Below are 20071 nucleotides of genomic sequence, written 5' to 3' on the forward strand. Positions count from 1 at the left end.
AAACCTTCCTGGAAATGGGACAGGACTGAATTACTCCCATCCCTTCTGAAAACAGTATTGTTTTTGAAAACCATTTTAAGCCATTTTTATGGTAAGTTTGTATATTGCTTTGAGATATAGATAAAAGGTGAGAAATGAATGAATCTGGCATACTGGTTAGAATGCTGGACTCAGACCTGGGAGGCCCGGGTTCAAACCCACCCCTCCTCCCAGTATGAAGATCACTGGGTGACCTAGGGCCAATTACTCTCAGCCTAATCTACCTCACAAGGTTGTTGTGAGGATAAAATGGGGAGGAAGTAGAGCTGCATGCACCACCTTGAGCTCTTTAGAGGAAAGTTTGGATAGAAATGTAATAATAAATACTTATAATGAGGTTTTAGTGGGTCCATCCATTCCTATTGGAGAGGTGTAGATTGCATCTATTGACCTTTCCCTGTCTACCTGCCACAGTCCTGTCCCTGTCACCTGATTTATAGCCAGGTAATGCAGGTCACTGGCACAAGAAAGACATCTCCCTCTTAACCAGGCAAATTCAGTATGTAGGCATTTGCTCCTTCCTAGCTGTCAGATCCCTTTCCCCTTCTCAATGAAAAATCAAAGCTGAGTGATGGAGCCACCATCTGAAGCACTGAACCAGAAGGGAGGGCATTCATTTTAAGAGAGTGAGAAAGAGAGAAAGAAATGCTTGCTGAATGCCAAGTTGGGTGTTTAATGCTCAAGAGGCAATGCTGCCTTGTACCCTGAGCCAAGGGCCAGGGGTTAAAGGAAAGGGGAGGCTGGAGATAGATAAACACGGGGCTGGAAAGTGCTGTTTGCCATTAACAGAGTGCTGTGGGGTTGCTTGGAAGCACTTTGGAGCTGCTCGCGTGCAAACCCTCCAGGCTAAATGGAAGTGACAGTTTTGACAGGCCCACAAGGAAGACCATATTAACACACACACACCCCACCTGTACACACACAATGGATGCATGTATATGTGTTTGGATCATAGGCTCATGACAGGAGCCGCAAGAATGACAGTTGAGAATGGCTGTCAACTGGCCTCTGCAAAATAGGTGCTAACGAGAAGAGTCAGGATTTTAGGGTGGGTATTTGGAAAGCAGTTTCCTCCAGAATGTGTGGTGTAGCAATTGCACTACGCTGTGAGTGGGATCTGGCCAGACTGGATGCAACATGGGAAATATGTGAGCAGGGATCCTTCTGCCTCTTGTGCATTGTCGCCTCCAGCTAAAAATATAAGCAGGCCTTGCTGAATCAGGCCAATGGCCTATCTACTCCAACATCCTGTTCTTGCAGTGGCCAGCCAGATGCCTCTGGGAAACTCTTAAGCAGAACCTGAGCGCAACAGCGCTCTCCCTACTTGTGATTCCCACAGTTGGCAATCAGAGGCATACTGCCTTTGAGAGTGGAGGAAGAACCGTAGAACCATGCTGGCTCCGTTTCCACAGAGTTAGGCCCATGAGACTAAGTGCATGGCAGCTGGTGCATGCCAGCCATGTGTCTGAGCTGTGTGGGGTGGGCGGGGTGGGGGACGACATTGACGGATGCATTCTCTGTGTTTGGGCAGGGATATCAAGCAGTCCTTGAAGTATCCTAGACCCAAGTCATTGTGGACTTTATAAAGAACCTTGAACTTTGCCCAGTAATATATGGACATCTAATGCAAGCTTTTAAGCACTAGGCTGATGTGCTGCTGATAGCCTCTCCCCATCCAGAGCCCAGCTGTTGGAATAGTCCCCTGGAAATCTGCTGGGGAACTCAAAGATGGGCAAGAGTTGTATTGTTTTGTCCATTTCCTTCCCTGCAGTGAGTTTGCCAAAGAACGAGAGAGAGTTGAGAACAGGAGGGCCTTCCTGAAGCTCCGGAGGCAGCAGCAGATTGAAAGAGAACTCAATGGCTATTTGGAGTGGATCTTTAAGGCAGGTAAGGAATCAAGGGTCTCTGGCTCTTTTGTGTTGGGAGGTGGGAAAATAAATAAAAGCAACCCTCCCCATCTATGCTGTGGGTCCTTTCCCCTAAAAATCCCCTGAAGTGCAGCTTATAAAGGAAACTGACAAACCACATCATAAAATGAACAAAGTCACATTTATCAGTAAATTAGATGACATGCACTAATTCAGAACTCAATCTGACCCAGCGAGCTCAAATTAATACAAATTTAATCTGAATTTAAAAGTTGACTTCACCTCCCCCATCAATGTCCCCTCTATTTTTCTCCCTCCTTTGTTGCTCCCAATAAAATAACTTTTCCAGCTATCATCCCTTCTCCCCATTAATAAATAAACATAATCCATATCTCTTCTTCTCTGTCTGAAAGTCTCAGAAGCCATCAATATGTTACATGCTGCGGTCCATCCTGTCCCTTTCACTGTTCTTATTTCCAGCTTCAAGCTTCAAATTGGGGTAGGGTGATGTAATCTCAACAAAATCTATATCTCCTCCTCATCCTCCCCCTTAAACTAATAAATCTCCCTGCAGTCCATCCTGTTGATGTTCAGTTCCATTACCACCAACTCCACAGTTTACTCTCTTCAGAGTGTGTAACAGACAGTCCATCCAGTTGTTACAAATCTTTTTTTCTTTACTATTTTTATTTCACAATATAAGTTCCAAGGGTGGTCAAAATCCCACAAAAGTCCCTCAAGGTTGTTACTCTCTGTCACCTTTCAGGCAAAGTCCTTAGTCATAAAATAAATCCATTGCAAAGAGGTACCTTTAAAGTCCACTCTTCCTGAAGACTTTACATTCCATTGCTCGAGTCTAGGGGAGGGTAGATAACACAGATGCCCAAGGAAAAAACATGACTTAAAATATTGCCTACCTCTTGCCTTTCCCCCTTCAAGCAAAGCAGAAATTAGTGTCTTTCATTCTTTCCAAACAGATGATTTTCTCCTGCAGCATAAATCAGGATCCTTTTTGGGGTGGGGGTGGGGTGCCTGTTTCCACAGCTCACTACGGTAGCTTGCTGTGGCTGTCCTTGGTTGGAGCCATTGAGCCCAGCACCCTCACCTTTTCACCTGGAGACAGGGCTTCTTCCCACCCCCACTCACAAACAAAAAAAGGCATGGTTGGTTGGTATTGCTGGTTTTCTAGCTGCCTCCTGACTATCATGGAAATCTCAATTTATTTCTGGTGTCATGCCGCTGCTGGATTGGGTAATATCTCTTGTCACATGGTGAGGCAGGAGCAGAGATTTCTGGGAAGTGGGTCGGCATATCTCCAGTTTTTTCTCCTGCCTTGTCGAGAGCAGTCAGCCTTTAGTTTGCTCCACACAACTCACAGCAACTCTTCCCAGTTGATCTTGTCCCAATGAGGCAGTTGTGAGAACTGAAGGTCCACACCTCCCACTCTTTAAGGATCACCCCCCAGTTCCTTCCCCAGCAGCCTAAGACTCTGTCAAGTTGTCTCTTGTTCTTCTGCCCTCTTCATTTCCCCGCGTGTTCTGGGAGGCCAGGGGGGAGGAGAGCTGGTCACAGCAGGAGGGGGGACTCCCTGGATTCTTCAGCAGCCTGCCTCATCTCTGTTTCTTGGTCCCTCTCCTCCCTGCCTCTGAGTCTGGACCGTTCTCTGCCTCATCCTCTTTCTGCTCACTAAACCCTGTTGCTTCTTCAGCTTCTGACATCTCCTCCCAATCTGCTCCTCGTCTCCCTCTGACCACACATTGTCGTCCCACCACCAATCCCCTGGGTTCCCTTGGGAGTTCCCCTGCTGGTGCCTGCTTCCACTCCCCTGCATCCAGCCCATCCATGACACTGCACTTGCGTGAAGCCAACCTCTCCTCCACCCTTTTCATGTCTCTTCTGGTTCTGGGTGACAAAGGTTCTGGGTGGCTTGTCATCACAGGAGGGGGAAGACACTTGTGACTCTTCACCAGTCTGATTCATCTCTGCCTCTTGGTCCCCCTCATCCCATCCCCCTGCTTCTGATTCTGGACTCTCTGCCATCGACTCTCTCAGCTCACTAAGCCCTGTTCCCTCTTCGGCTTCCGATACCTCCTCCTCCTAGTCTTCTCTTTCTTCTCCCTCTGACCACTCATGTATTCCCACTACCACTCCCTGAGCTCTGAACCTTCTTCTCTTGGGGGTTCTTCAGCTGGTTCCTCCCACCATTCCCCTGTTTCCAACCAGTCCATGACATCCACACTCCTTCTTCCCAGCACATTCCCCTCACCACCCCTACTTTACCACCTCCTTGAGTGTTTCTGTCTAGCTAGAATGTGGCCTTGGACATTGATAATGCTTCTTGCCTGTCTGGATGGAGGAGAGAAAGAGGTAAATTAACATTGGTCACCCCGCCCCTCTTTTGCTTCTAGTTCCACCCAACACTACCACGTGGCTTCCGGTAGGCTTCCCATAACAGAATAAGGCCCACAGGCTGAATAAGATCACCCAACCCTGCTGACCCAACCCTGCTGTGCAGCCCAATTAGTTCTGCCCTTTCTTTCCATTGTTGTGTCTGTATGTTTGTATATAAGGGACTGTCTGGCTCCATTCAGATCAAAAGCAGGTGGACGGGTGCATATGGAATGGTTGGGCTATTGGAGCAAATGTCAGTTTATATCTTAAGTGGCCGTTGGAACTTTGGACAGCCTTCCTGATTGCTGTTGCTCAATGAGAACTGCTTATAATTAGCAAACCTCAGTTTATCTCTGCATGACAACTCTACAGTTTCCCGGCGTTCAGGAAAAAAGAGCCATTCATTTTATTTTCCCCATTCATAAAATGTACCTTTGGTTTGTTGATAGCTCTGGCTCTGTTTCCAGCTCAGAGTAATAGCCACTACCACAAGTACTTTATAATTTATATGGCAGTGTTTGAGGGGTTTCTGTTTGGGATGGGTTTTTTTTAAAGTGTTTTTTGTGTTTTTTATTGCAATGTAATTTTTAGTCCTGGTTGAGTTGGGTTTGTCCTTAGATCAGCCAGGCTGCAAGGTGGGTTACTGGTAGCCCTCTTTTGGAGATGAAGGTGTGAGACTGAAATAAAGTAAGATGGGGTCATGAGATGAGCCCTGCTGGATCAGGCCAAATGCCCACCATGTCCAGCATGCTGTTCTCACAGTGGCCAGCCAGGTGCCCTAGTGGGAAGCCTGAAAGGGTAACCTGAGTTCAACAGCACTCTCCCCACTTGTGATTCCCAGCAACTGGCAGTTAGAGGCATCCTGCCTCTGACAGGGAAAGCAGAACACAGACACTGTGGCTAAGATGCACACAGCTTTATTGTATTTTACTGGGTGGGGGAGGATTGCCCTGAAGCTGACACTGTGCACAGTGAAAAAGAAAATGGGGTCCCTAATGAACAGTCAGCTCCCTATGGGATCATCAGCATTTTACCCACACATGCATCCACTGGGGCCTTCCCTGGTGCAAACGGGATGCCACCCTGCTTGAAAATCGGGTCCTCCCTAACAAGAGGGCTTGTGTTGTGGTATGACCTGGCAACCAAACCCTGTGTTGTGGGTGGGAACGTTTGGATGGCCACAACACCCTATTGGAGGTCCCTCGAAGCTGGGTGCAGTTAGACCAATGGGATGCCAGCTAAAGTCCATCAAGGGACCTCTATATAAGCCCATGCACGTGTCCCTGAGCTTCTCCTCTTTTGGCCCAGTGCATCAGAATACCTGCCCACCTCTCCCTATATTTAGGGCTTGCACGCTTGACCTTGCTATGCCATTGTGTGTTGTCTGTCATTGGGACAGGGGCACGGCAGGAATTTCCCCCACTTGGCTGATTGGCTGGTGCCATTTGGGTTTCGCCTGCCGCGTAGCAAATTGTCACAACTTTAAAGGTTGCGGATAGGCTCTGGTTCAGGTGATAGGGGTAGCAGAGCGCTCTGGCAATCCCTATGTGATGCGTTTTCTGTTAAAGGAATCCTGGGACTCTTTGGTTGGTCAACCCAGAGAGGGGTTGTGCCCTGAGCCTGAGCTGACTGCTGCTGCTGCCACCACTGCCAAAGGGGAACTGGGGACGTTCAGCAGTACAGATGTCCTTCCCTTTCCCCCCTTTGTTTTGACTGATCGGGGGGGGGGGGCTCGGGAGTTGTGGGTGGGTGGCTGTTGCCCAGTTTTTTTAAAAAAACTTTACCCATTTATGTTTCACAGGGTGCAAAAGAAGGGCTTAGCACCTTGCCTGGCAGAGAAACCGTGTGCCTTGCGCCCCTTCTGGGCAATGGCCACCCGTCTGCGACTCCCAAGACTCCCCCAATCAGTCAGAACAAAGGGAGAAGGAGGGCAGGAGATCAGGGGAGGCTCAAGAGTCATGGGCAGGCAGCGCACCATTGCCCAGTTTTTTTAAAACTCTGCGCATTTATGTTTCACAGGGTGTGAAAGAAGGGCTTTGCACCTTTATACAATATGCATGTGTGCTTGGGCCCAGGATCTTTTGCCTCACCATCCCCACTACTGACTCCTTGTTGCTACTCAGCTTTTAAATAATAATAAAAAGTGTCCCCGGATTCATTGAAAAAAATCTGGTAACCATATTCTGGGAAGAAGTGTCAGCTGCATCTTCCCATCTTCAATAGGGTGGCAGGTGGTGGAAGATGAAAGAACAGGATTATAATCGTGCTACTGTAAGAATTACGAAGAACCTCCAGGGCATGCTGACTGAATCTGTAGAAAACAAACTTGTTTCCCCTGCAACCTGCCTTTACTAAACCCCAAACTGTTGTGATGAATTTCAGAGCATCCCTCTTGTCTAGAAATTCCTCACCACCACCACCTGCCCCAATGATGTTTTGAAGACAAGGGCATATTACATTTAGCTGAAGGGGGGATTATTCGCAGGAGACCTAAAAGGTTTATAGTTCAAACTGAGTCGAGCTGCTTGTGTTCTATTTTCTTCCCGAGTCTCTTCCTTTGGCACATGCTTTCAGTACTGAGGGTGCATTGATGGTGGTAATAACAACAACAACAATAGTTAAGGTAATTCCCTTTCTCCCAGAATTGGTGGCCTATGACAATATGGCATGTCTCACTTAACTTTTCTTGTCGGGTTCGAAGAGCTGCTGAATTCACCTTGAAAGCTGTGTGGAGCCGTGGCTATGCTTCATGTGGGGTACTTTGCCAAAACCAGGGCTGTTTTAAGCATATCTGGCGCCCTGGTGCAATGGATCCCTCCGGTGCCCCCCGGCCCACCCCGTTTCCCAGCGTGGCATGCGGGCGCAGCTGCGCGGCGCCCCCTGGTGCCCTGCGCCATCCAGCCTGGCCGTAGGGCCGGCCCTGCCCCAAACAAGCCAGAGATAACTGGATAGGCATACAGAATATTTGATTAGCTACAGTAATTGTTTAGGCCACATCGGGAAAAAGAGGAAACACATCAAAGAAAAGCCTTGGATTTGCATCAATGTGCAATATTCTAAATAATTACTGTCGCATGACCAGGCGGCGACAGCCCCAGCCCCCAGAGATCATAAGGAAGGAATAAAGACTCTGACGTGTTATGGAATTAAAATTAGGCCACAACTTTATTTAAACTTCTGAATGTAGGAAGACCTTGGCTTAGGCCTTGGGCATGTATCCCTCCCAGATCCACAGCCAGGGGAACCGGGGGACATCAGGGTAAATGGGATATGGGGTGCTCTGTGAGACATATGTGTAGCAGGCAGCCAAGCCCATATCCCCTCATGCAGGGTAGTTAACTGACAACCTTTTAGTGTATGGCCAGTGACACCCATCATACAACCCAGGAGACCCTGGAATTGCCACTGCAGGGGGGGGTGAGTCACCACTTCACACACCCCCATATACCCTGTTTCCCCGAAAATAGGACATACTCATAAAATAAGCCGTAGCAGGATCTCTAAGCATTTGCGCAATATAAGCCATACCCTGAAAATAAGACAAAGTGATAGGCGCAGTTCTGGAGGGCCCCAAGGAAGAGGTGAGGCTGGATCATAGGTGCCAACTCCCAGATTGAAAAATCTGGGATCGGCAGCAATGCGGCACTGGAAGTCGCGCTGCGGCCATTTTGGAACTGGGCAGAGCAGCACCGGAAGTCACTTCTACGCATGCTCTGCCCATTTCCAAAATGGCCACAGCGCCAGAAATCACTTCTGCGCATGTCCAGAGACTCCAGACATGCGCAGAAGGAGCCTCCCCAGAACGGTCAGAATCCGGGGGGATTTACGGGGGTCTTTTAAATCCGGGCTGCCAGTGGGAAACGGCTGGAAAAACGGGGGTTTCCTGGGGAATACGGGAGACTTGGCAGCTATGGGCTGGATGCGTAATAAAGATAAGACATCCCCTGAAAATAAGCCATAGTGTGTCTTCTTGAGGAAAAATAAATATAAGACAGTGTCTTATTTTGGGGAAAACATGGTAGGGAAGGAAAGACTAAAGAATTCCACCCAAGGCCATAACCGCCAAAGTTGTGACAAATTGCTAAGGGGAAGACAAAACCTGCCAATGCAGGAAAATTTCTTCCCAATCCTTCAACAGCAACCAGTCAAAGACCGTAGCAGCACCTACTAAACAGGAAGAAAAAGTTAACCTGCAAACAAGAAACATTAAACAAAGGGAGGGTAGGGTGGGTGAATCTCCAGAGCCGACTGCCTGTCTATTGTTGGCGCCACCCCCTATTTATACTGGGGCTGTCCCCACCTCCCAGCAAGAAACTTGATTACTGAGGCTGGGCGTGAACCTCCAAAAATTTACACTGAGGGGCAAAGGGCACCCACAATGTAAAGTGTGAGTGCTCATTAATATAAATATCAGAATACAATATAAATCACCATAATGCTGATGTACGTGACCGTGTGACCTGGGTGCCTGCTCCGGCAACTATGCAGGTGCTCAGAGCTGATGGGCAACTTCCTAGCCCATGAACAGAAAAACATAAGGAGAGCCCAGCTAGACCAGGCCAAAGGCCCAACTAGCATTCTACTGTATTCTCACAGTGGCTACTCAGGTGCCCTGATGGGAAGCCCACAAGCAGAACCTGAGCACAATAGAACTCTGCCCACCTGTGACTCCCAGCAATTGGTTTCCCCAACCTATCTTCTCTGGCAGGGGGACTTGGTGTGACACAGCAATGAACATAATCAGACATAGGCACTACTCCGCCTCTTTCTGCACATGCATGCTTCTGTTGCCCCATGATTTCCCCGTGAAAACAGCAGGAAAGTTCCGTATGCCAGTATGCCACTCCAAATTTCATCACTTGACATGATTTTCCAGATTAAGGAGGCTCTAAATGGATTTTTATTCTGGAATCAGATAACATAGAAATGAGTGCTAAACAGACACTATATTGCATTAATTTTTCAGAAGTGGCTTTTATGTCATCTGAGAGCTCAAATATAATGTGGATATTTCACCCCAGTAAAATTGGCAAAGATCTATTTTTAAAAAATCAAACCTTTGTTGGAGATGTAAAGCGGAGGTGGGAACAATGCACCATATGTGGTGGGGGTGTAAGGTGATTAAACAATTTTGGACCAAGATACATGAAGAGTTGAAAAGAATATTTAAGAGCACAATTCTCAAAAAACCATATCTGTTAGGCTTAATAACCAACAATATCCCCAAAGAGAAAAAGAATATATTCCTCTATGTGACAGCAGCGGCTAGATTACTAGTGGCAAAAAATTGGAAAACAGGAAAAATACCAGAATTATCAGAGTGGAGAATTAAGATCTGTGAATTTATGGAGATGGCAAAATTAACAGCATCAATTAGGGGCTGCGCCAAGCAAAAAATTAAGAGAGAGTGGGAGTGTGTAGAGATATATATGAAAAAACAGGGATATGGAAATTAAGTGTAATATTAACAAAAAAGGAAAGACTCACAAGGATACAAGATGATGTTATAAAGGATATGACTATTAAGTATAAATAACTGCTAACACAACAAGAAACAATAATACAAATGCCAATAAGATCTCACATAGATGAGGGGAAGTGGGGGGGAGGGAAGTAGAGGGTGGTATTTGGAAAATTATTGAGAATGTGATATAAAAGTAAAATGGTTGTGTTTGTAATTTGATTTATTTTGAATGATTGTGGGTTGTAAGTCCCCCCTAGTTTTTACTTCTCTGTCACAAAAACTTTAAATTACACACACACACACACACACACACACACACACACACACACACACACACAGGAAAATGTCAGGAAAATGGAATAAGCTTCTGTGTGAATGCAGCCCTGGTCTTCAGTCTTAGGTCTTTTAACTGCACTTGGACATTCAAACAGATGACTCTTTCAGACAGAAGACTGGCCTGTATCAACCCTTCTCTTCAAAGAGAGGCTTCTGCTGTGTAAGGCTAGACAGACTGTGCTCTGTTACACCCCCCACCACCAGATTTGCTATGGATTTAGAAAATAATAATCATTGGCTGTATTTTAGCTTTTTCATTTGACACATATGCCCCCCGCTTTCTTAATGACACTGCTGTTGTTTTGTTGGGAGATAAATCCACTAGTCCAATCTTTCCCCAGGCATTCAGTGTCCTTTGTTCCCAACATTTAATCTAAAATGTTGCTGCTGAGTCAATCTCTAAGAATTTAAAGATGCAAACAAATGAGATGAAATCTCGACATCCTTCCTTCAAGAAAAAGGACACAAGCCCTAGAAGTACAGAATAAGCATAGTTATGGCCTGAGAGACACCAATAATCTTGCATTAATCTGAGCTCAGGGTCAAAGGGGGTGATGTTCAGAAGTCATTGTGTACTTCTAGCAGTAGCACTTGATGATGAGGGAACACATAATATAAATAATAATAATAATAATAATAATAATAATAATAATAATAATAATAATAAAGCTTTATTGTCACTACACCACCTGTGTGCAGAGTCTTGTTCACGCTCTGTGGGCTTGTCGGAAGTCAATTGCACCACTATTCTTTTTCCATTCAGCAGCCCAACAGCCCACAGATAAAAACTGTTATTTAACCTGTAGGTGTGGCTGGCTATACTTCTGTATCTTCTGCCTGAAGGTAGGAGATTAAAGAGGTGCTGGCTGGGGTGTGAGTCATCCCTGAGAATTTTCCTTCCTCTCCTGAGGCAGCGGTCTCCTGCGATGTCATTTAGTGAACTCAGGGGACAGCCCATAATATCATGTGCTGTATTTACCACCCTCTGTAGGGACTTCCTGTCTGTGGCTGTCAAACTAGCGTACAGTGTACCTCTGGTTAAGAATTTAATTCGTTCCAGAGGTCCGTTCATAAACTGAAACTGTTCTTAACCTGAAGTACCACTTTAGCTAATGGGGCCTCCTGCTGCCGCCACGCCGCCGGAGCACGATTTCTGTTCTCATCCTGAAGCAAAGTTCTTAACCCGAGGTACTATTTTTGGGTTAGCGGAGTCTGTAACCTGAAGCATTTGTAACCCAAGGTACCACTGTGTTGTTGTTTAGTTGTTTAGTCGTGTCTGACTCTTTGTGACCCCATGGACCAGAGCACGCCAGGCACTCCTGTCTTCCACTGCTTCCCGCAGTTTGGTCAGACTCATGTTCGTAGCTTTGAAAATACTGTCCAACCATCTCATCTTCTGTCGTCCCCTTCTCCTTGTACCCTCAATCTTTCCCAACATCAGGGTCTTTTCCATGGAGTCTTCTCTTCTCATGAGGTGGCCAAAGTATTGGAGCCTCAGCTTCAGGATCTGTCCTTCCAGTGAGCACTTAGGGCTAATTTCCTCCAGAATGGATAGGTTTGATCTTCTTGCAGTCCATGGGACTCAAGAGTCTCCTCCAGCACCATAATTCAAAAGCATCAACTCATCGGCGATCAGCCTTCTTAATGGTCCAGCTCTCACTTCCATACATCACTACTGGGAATACATAGACATCAACTGGGTGGGTTTAAAACAGGATCGAACAAATTGATAGAGGGTTAGACTATCAATAGCTGGTAGGCATGATGGCTATTCACAGTCGGCGACACTATGCCACTGGGGGCCAGGTTCTAGGAATCACTGGTGGGGAGAGGCAGTGGTGTAGTGTGGCTTGCCAGCACCTGGGGCCACATGGAGGGGCTAGGTGGGAGAGAAATGAACAGAGTATGCACATGCATTCAACTGCCTAACAGCGTCTGCATCACCCATGAGATCACAGCCACAGAAATAAGCAAAAAAGAGTTGTTCTGGAGAGGTCACTTCCTGTTTCTCATGGAGATGCTATTTTCAATGGAGCCCATTAACAAAAGTGCACAGCTGTAATCAGGCAGCACAAGGTGTTGAAATTTTACGTCCCTAGCAATTTTGCATCTGGGTCAACCGCCGGTCTGCCTCCCACGCTACACCACTGGGGAGAGGGCTGTTGCTATCAGAGTTTGGTTGTGAGTATCTCATATGGATCTTGTTTCGGCCACCCTGAAAACAGAAATGATGTCACTCATTCAACAGGCATGGAGAATGCAAGGAACACCACATGTTACTGGACTGAAGCTCCTATCATCCCTGACCATGGATGGAAAGATCTATCAATTTTGTCTTTTACATTTTCTCATTTTTCCTATCTTAAATTTGGTTGTCCACATTTTTTTGGCTTTTTTTTTTTTTTAAAAAAAACCCTCATGTCATAAAAATTTGCCAGTATTTTAGTGCAAATATCTCCAGATATGCATATTTTTTTATATACAGTTTTGACTACTGTGCAAATTTTAGCAAGTCATTCCCCACAATGCATTGTATCTTTTTGTGCTATTTTCACCATTATATTCATTCTTATGGAAACTTTCCCCTAATATTTTCATAAAATTTTGGCTGGTGAACCGCATAGTAAAATGGATGGTTTAGTTGAGATTCCTGCATTTCAGGGGGTTGGACAAAATGACCCTTGGGGTCTCTTCCAACTCTACAATTCTATCATTCAATGAAAATTTCAAAGCTGTGTTTCAGTTTACATATCATTTGCAGAAGTGTGAGTTTGATTCAGCTTTAAATGAGTTGGGAATCAAATATCTTCCTCCTCCCTTAAAGGTAAAGGGACCCCTGACCATTAGGTCCAGTCGTGCCCGACTCTGGGGTTGCGCGCTCATCTCGCATTATTGGCCGAGGGAGCCGGCGTATAGCTTCCAGGTCATGTGGCCAGCATGACAAAGCCGCTTCTGGCGAACCAGAGCAGCACACGGAAACGCCGTTTACCTTCCCGCTGTAGCGGTTCCTATTTATCTACTTGCACTTTGACGTGCTTTCGAACTGCTAGGTTGGCAGGAGCTGGGACCGGGCAACGGGAGCTCACCCCGTCACAGGGATTCGAACCGCTGACCTTCTGATCAGCAAGCCCTAGGCTCAGTGGTTTAACCCACAGCGCCACCTGGGCCATTGGCCATGCTGACTGGGCCTGATGGGAGTTGGAGTCTAACAACATCTGTAGGACCACAGCTTCCACACTCATGCCATTGGGGAAGAGTGATAGTTGTTGAGCTGACTTTGATATTCCCGACTAAGCAGGGTATATAACTATATGTGTGTGTGTGCGCGCACACACACACTTTTTTTACTGTTCTTTCTCTATTTCCAGAGGAGGTGATGTTAGCAGAAGAAGACAAGAACGCAGAAGAGAAGTCCCCCCTTGATGGTAGGTTGCTTTGTGTTGCATTTGGCTTCTTTGGCATAAGGTTTGTATACTCTGTGTGTGTCTCAGTAGCTTTTCATGAAACAAAAAAGGGTGGATGCTGTGTTTGTTGCCTGGAAGTGGGGATAGATAAACCAGTCCATTTCAGTTTCTCTCTGTTTCTCATTCAGCAACCCCCCCCAAAAAATCACAGATTCAATTCACCACATTTTCACAGCAATTTGTGAATTTTTTTAAAAAAGACTTAGGAACCCCCCCCCCCAGCATTTTAGTGCGAATTTCTCAAAATGAACAAATTTTCACAAGCAATTTCCCGAAATATAATGCACTATTTTGTAGGCTGTTTTCACAAATGTGTGCATTCTTAGGCACACTATGCATTTAGTGTATGTTATTTTCAAGAAAACATACATCTTTAGGGACACTTTACCCTAAGACAATGCATTTCTGCTCACTTTGCTTGGTAAGAGAATTGCATTTAGAGAAAAGGCAGATTTTGAAGGACAGCTGTGTTTCAGTTCACTTGATGGTTCGTGAAGTGCAAATTAGGCACTTTCTCATTAAAATGAAAACAAACTCGGTTTTCTCCCCGCATCCCAAGCTGGATGTCCCAAGAGGCATTTGATGCAGCAGCAGTCAGGCTTGCTATGATGGTGTTCCCAACTGCCAACCCCGAAAGCTTGAAGGATAGATAACAATATCCAAGGGTCATCTAGTCCAACCCCCTGCAAGGCATTTAGAGCATTGACTATACATCCCTGACCTATACAGTCCCAGGCAGCCATATTTACTTTTACCATTTCCCCAAGATAGAGAATCTCAAAGCTGTATTGCTGTGGATGTAGTCCAGCAAGATCTGTGTGCATCTCTTGCTTCTGAAGGCCCTCTAAGATAACTGGGAACTTCTGTCCCCTTGCTCCTCTTGGCGTCTGGCTCATAAGATGTTAGAATTCACTAAAGTTCCATTAAAAGACTTTTCCCTCTTCCTTTTCTGACTGTCTTTCCTCCTCTCGTGTCTCCTCTTCCTCCTCCCTGCTGTCTCCCTTTCCTCTGTTGCTGTTCCCTTCTCCCCTTTTCTCCTCCTGTTCACTGTCAGGGAGGGCCACTTCAGAAGGCCCAATCCTGCGAGGCATGGCAGTGGTGGAGATTAGCAGCGGAGGCACCTATAACAGTGAGTGGACGGCAACTTGTCAGGGTTCTAGAGGGCATCAGTTGTGGCTTTAAGCTCCTGAGTACTATAGGTCATTCACACCTAGCTAGTAACACCATTGGTCTGGCTGATCAGTGATGAATCAGCAAAGAGTTCATATTGAATGAGGATGACTGTGGGCCAAATTACATGAGACTTGGATAGCACAGTTTTGTCCTTCAATGCAGGGTTATGGTTCACAAGTTTCCAGTGCGGAGTGGTCAGGGCCCTGGGATGGGTAATAGTCCTTTAATGTTCCATTTCCCCCATTGTGGTCCTGATCTAGATTGGGGTCACCTGCAATTACATTGCCCCCAAAACTCCCATTGAAACTAATGAGAATTTGGTTTAACATGGTAAGCAACACACGCAACAGGATGATTTTGGCTATGTAACTTCTATTTCAAACACAATTCAACATGTAATATCTCACAAAATGTAGATGAACACACGATGCAAACAGAACATATCAAGAGAAATTAAAGTCCAATGGATGGTCAGGAAATAAAGTCCATTCGGTTCCTAAACGAGTATATTAGCAATAACCACAATATGGTGATACAGTACTTGTTTTACGATGTTCCACGTATCACTGCTTTGAGGATTCTAACATTCCTTGTATGTAGATACCGGATCAGATGGAAAACCTGAAGGTATGGCACAACAAGGTTTCCGAGATAATACCTTGTTTCGCTCAACTGGGCATCATCAGCTGTGCAGACTCATATTCTTGCATGATGTTTTATTCTGTCAGAGGGTTACACAGGCCATTAAGAATGCATCTTCCCATTGTATTCAGCTGATTTCTGATTTTAACAATTTTATATGATTTTTCTTTATGATTTTTTTTGCTCTGTTCCCCCCTGCTATTAATTGTAGTACAGTCATACCTCGGTTCAAGTATGCCTTGGTTTGAGAATTGTCAGTTTAGGTACTCCGTGGACCGTCTGGAATGGATTAATCCTCTTTCCATTACTTTCAATGAGAAAGTTTGCTTCAGGTTAAGTACGCTTCAGGTTAAGTACGGACTTCCAGAACCAATTACACTCATACCTCGGGTTAAGTACGCTTCAGGTTGAGTACTCCACGGACCCGTCTGGAACAGATTAATCCACTTTCCATTACTTTCAATGGGAAAGTTCACCTCAGGTTAAGTACGCTTAAGTTTAAGTACTCCGCGGACCGTCTGGAACGGATTAATCCACTTTCCATTACTTTCAATGGGAAAGTTCGCTTCAGGTTAAGTACGCTTCAGGTTAAGTACAGACTTCCGGAACCAACTGTGTTTGTAAACCGAGGTACCACGGTATATAAATATTTATAAATATTTATAAATAAATAAATATCTGGAGGGCTGCAGGTCCCCCATTCTTGCCTTACACTGAAGTACTAATCTTGATCGGTCGCACTCAATATGTTCTGTTTGCATCATGTGTTCGTCTATGGAATTACACTTTGTGAGATATTACATGTTGACTAGTGTTTGAAATAGAAGTTACATAGTCAAAAACATCCTGTTACGTTGTGTGTGTTGTTACCATGTTAAAGTTGAAACCAAAGGTGCCTGCTAAATCTTAGTACTTGTTATCAAATGAGCCTTACCAACTCCAGGAACAGCCAGTGATGCTTCTGCAGTTTATCTCAATGATTGAGGTTGTATATGAGGGTTCAGGAGGTCACTGAGATACACTGGACCCATGTTATTCAGGACTTTCCAGATTACTACAAAGACCCTGAACCTGGCTCAGAAGTAGATGGGTAAACAGTGCAGATGTTTTAATAATGGTGTCACCTGTTATTGACCAGGTGCCCACATCAGGGGTCTTGTCATGGCATCTGGACCAGCTGGAGCCTCCAAGACAGGCCCAGGGGGTGTCCCGCATAGAGTGCTTTGCAGCTATCCTGCCTCAGGGTTCCCAAAAAGAGGGCTACAGTGGTCAGGCTATTCCTGTCCGAGAATGGCTGTAGCTGCTGAACCAGAGTTAGTAAAAGGCACTCCAAGCCTCTAGTGACAAAGATATATCCAGAAGTACAGATTTTGCTGGACTGCAAATCCCAAGAGCATGGTCAGAGTTCATCAATAAGGGAAGCTGTATTCCAGCAACATTGGAAGACCGCAGGTTCTCCATCCCTGTCTTATACTAAAGTACCTACCAGTCTGGATTGGGCCTCCCATGCTGGCAGTGTGTGTGTGTGTGTGTGTGTGTGTGTGTGTGTGTAAGTTTGATGAGTAAGTCTTAAGCCTTGGATTTATTTATTTATTAAAAATCTCTGGCTCTAACCTAGAGCTGGATGTCAACCTCACCTTCCATGGAATGAAGACTTGGAGGAGCAGGCAGAATCCTCCTTCACCAGGGCGGCCTCAAGAGGATACTCTTGAGGAGACCTTGGGGTGGGTTCCAACAGAAGAGCCCCCCCCCCCCGAGGATCATGTTTGGACTGGACTTATACCAGTTTTCAATGTTTGATGTTTCTTTGGCTTGGCTTGGCTTGGCTTCTATGGCTTCTTCTACTGTTGCTTGGTAATGTTGTGTGTGAGGCCTTAACCACAATGGCCTCCACAGCTGGGCTGCCAACCCTGTGTCCTGCTATATGATGCTGGACTACAACTTCCACCATCCCCTGCCCATTGGCCTTCCTAGCAGGGGCTGATGGGAGTTGAAGTCCAATAACTTCCGGAGGGTCAGGGAAGGAGAAACACAAGGCACTCCAGGTGATTACTGGACTGCAGCCCCAGACAACATGGTCAATGGTTTGGGAGGATTGGAGTTGGAGCCCAGAACCACCTGAAGGACCACAGACTCCCCATCCCTACTGTAGGTGAAACTAGAAATGGGCTTGACTAGGAACATAAAAAGAGCTCTGTAGGATGAGACTTAAGGTCCATCTCATCCAGTATCCTGTTTCCAAGAGTGACCAGCTACATGCTTCTGGCAGTCCTACAAATAGGACATGCATGCAACATCACTTCTGCATGGTTGCCTCCCAGTAGCAGGCTTCTGATATACTGCCTCACCATGGAGGGTCTTTAGAGTCATCATGGCAAATAGCCATTGACAGACTTCTCTTCCTTCATAACGTTGTCAAATCTCCCCATAAAGCAACTTGAGAGTAAAGATGAAAGCCACTTGAAAGCAATGGGGCACTGCTATATTTTGCAGCAGCAAATTCTACAAATCTGTTTTGCATTGTGAAGAAGGAGTTCATTTGATTCACTTTGTTTTCTCCTTAAATTACTGCCAGTCATTTTCACTGGGAAAAGCTTATGGGGAGACACAGGAGAGAACACTCTTCAGATGTCATGTAGGAAATGAGCAGGCTTGTTGTTCTCTGTTGTTCTGGAGAGCAAGATTTTTGGATGAAAATTGTAGGGAAGTAGACCATGGCTAAAAATTGGGATAAAAAGGTAAAGGTAAAGGGACCCCTGACCATTAGGTCCAGTCGTGACCGACTCTGGGGTTGCACGCTCATCTCGCATTATTGGCCGAGGGAGCCAGCGTATAGCTTCCAGGTCATGTGGCCAGCATGACAAAGCCGCTTCTGGCAAACCAGAGCAGCACATGGAAACGCTGTTTACCTTCCCGCTGTAGCGGTTCCTATTTATCTACTTGCATTTTGATGTGCTTTCGAACTGCTAGGTTGGCTGGGATAGAAATGTTTTAATGGGATAGAAATGTTTTAATGGGATGAGCTGTTTGACAGTGGTACTACTCAGTCATCAGTCAGTGATGCAGTAGTTGCACCCTGCATTGCAGATCCTGCATTGAATGGAAGGACTGAACTTGAAGACGTCTCTTCCAATTCAGTAGTTCTATGATGCACTCTGAGTTGTAGTGCTATGACAGAGGCAGAAGTACTGTACATATCTTTCTCCATTTTCTTTTCACCAACCATTCCCTCCATAGCCATCATCTACATAAACCAAAAATACTTCTGCCTTTTATAAGAACATTAGACGTTTAAATCACCTGTTCAGGTTTCTCCACAATTATCATTACTGAATATGTGGACTAATAACATGAAAACTCATTAGTCTAAATAACTTTTGACATGGATGCAAGTTGCACCTAGGATTTCAATAGTCTGTTAATGGAGAACTTTGCAAAATGTATTTTTCTTTGTGGTATAAGAACTTATGGATTTGGGCTGTTGCAGAAACAATAACAAATATATTGTGGGTCCCCAGACTTCTGTGTCATCTGGTGAGATTTTATTTCTTATGCTTCAGATTTAGATGCCCAACATTCACCATCCACACCAGCTAGGGAAATATGAATATCTTGATTCTTCTTCTTCTTCTTCTTCTTCTTCTTCTTCTTCTTCTTCTTCTTCTTCTTCTTCTTCTTCTTCTTCTTCTTCTTCTTCTTCTTCTTCTTCTTCTTCCTCCTCCTCCTCCTCCTCCTCCTCCTCCTCCTCCTCCTCCTCTCTTCTCTTCTCTTCTCTCTTTTGCTACTGCACTCTTGGATTTTCAGTTACAGTCACTATGTGTTATTACAACTTTCAAAACAAATAAATATATTTTTTCCTAACAGATATGAAGTGAACCTACTTCATGGCTTAGTAATACAAATTTATAAAGTATTGCATCCTTCTCTCTCTCTCTCTCTCTCTCTCTCTCTCTCTCTCTCTCTCTAACATTTTAAAATTAAATTTCAAGGAAAAAGAAATATTTCCACATATACTCCTCAATACATTTTTAATACTTTCCATTCTGTTTTCCTTGGTGATTTTATTTTCTTCCCCTTTGCTGCACTCTGTCTTCTAGCTCTTATAACAAAATTACAGTAAGTGCTAATTCTTTCTGCTGCTCATGCCTCAAATCCTCAAATGCTCCTGAATTCATCATACTATAATATTTCTTTAAATAGTCCAAAAAGGCTTCCATTATTCCACAAAGCTGTCATCATTAGGTTCTCTCAATTCAGCTGTTAACTTTGCCATTTCTGCATAGTCCATCTTCTTATAAGTTCTTCTTATAAGTTCTGCTCATCCATTCTTCTTTTGTAGGAGTTTCTTGTAGGAGCATATATGTAGGTGGCAGCCACAGCTAAAGTGGCATTTTTCCGTCTCTGCCGTATCAAGCAGTTGGTCCCTTACCTTCCCCCCCCCCGCCGCTGATCTGACCACAGTGATCCATGTGATGGTCACCTCCAGGCTTGATTATTGTAACTCTCTTTACGTGGGGCTGCCCGTGAAGCTCACCAGAAACTCCAGCGGGTGCAGAATGCCACGGTGAGGCTCCTTACGGGATCCCTGCCGCGGGACTACATTCATCCAGTGCTTCACCAGCTGCACTGGCTACCGATGGAATACAGGATCAGATTTAAGGTGTTGATTTTGACCTTTAAAGCCCTATGTGGCT

General features: G+C 45.3%; 1 protein-coding gene across 9 annotated transcripts in view; it reads left to right on the top strand.

Annotated features, from left to right (window-relative positions):
• The window catches only part of CACNA1B (calcium voltage-gated channel subunit alpha1 B), a 326623-nt gene that overhangs the window by 159684 nt on the left and 146868 nt on the right, over nt 1–20071 (top strand). For 6 of the 9 annotated variants that reach the window (XM_088664972.1, XM_088664973.1, XM_088664966.1 and 3 more), the window contains 3 exons: nt 1811–1926; nt 13467–13523; nt 14617–14691. In XM_088664972.1, coding sequence (XP_088521098.1) covers nt 1811–1926; nt 13467–13523; nt 14617–14691 — 248 coding nt within the window. The remainder of the gene's footprint in view (nt 1–1810; nt 1927–13466; nt 13524–14616; nt 14692–20071) is intronic. The other 3 variants (XM_088664974.1, XM_088664969.1, XM_088664970.1) reach the window with 1 other exon arrangement.

Source organism: Zootoca vivipara, chromosome Z2 (assembly GCF_965207765.1).
Source record: "Zootoca vivipara chromosome Z2, rZooViv2.hap1.1, whole genome shotgun sequence".
NCBI classification, from domain to species: Eukaryota; Metazoa; Chordata; class Lepidosauria; order Squamata; family Lacertidae; genus Zootoca; species Zootoca vivipara.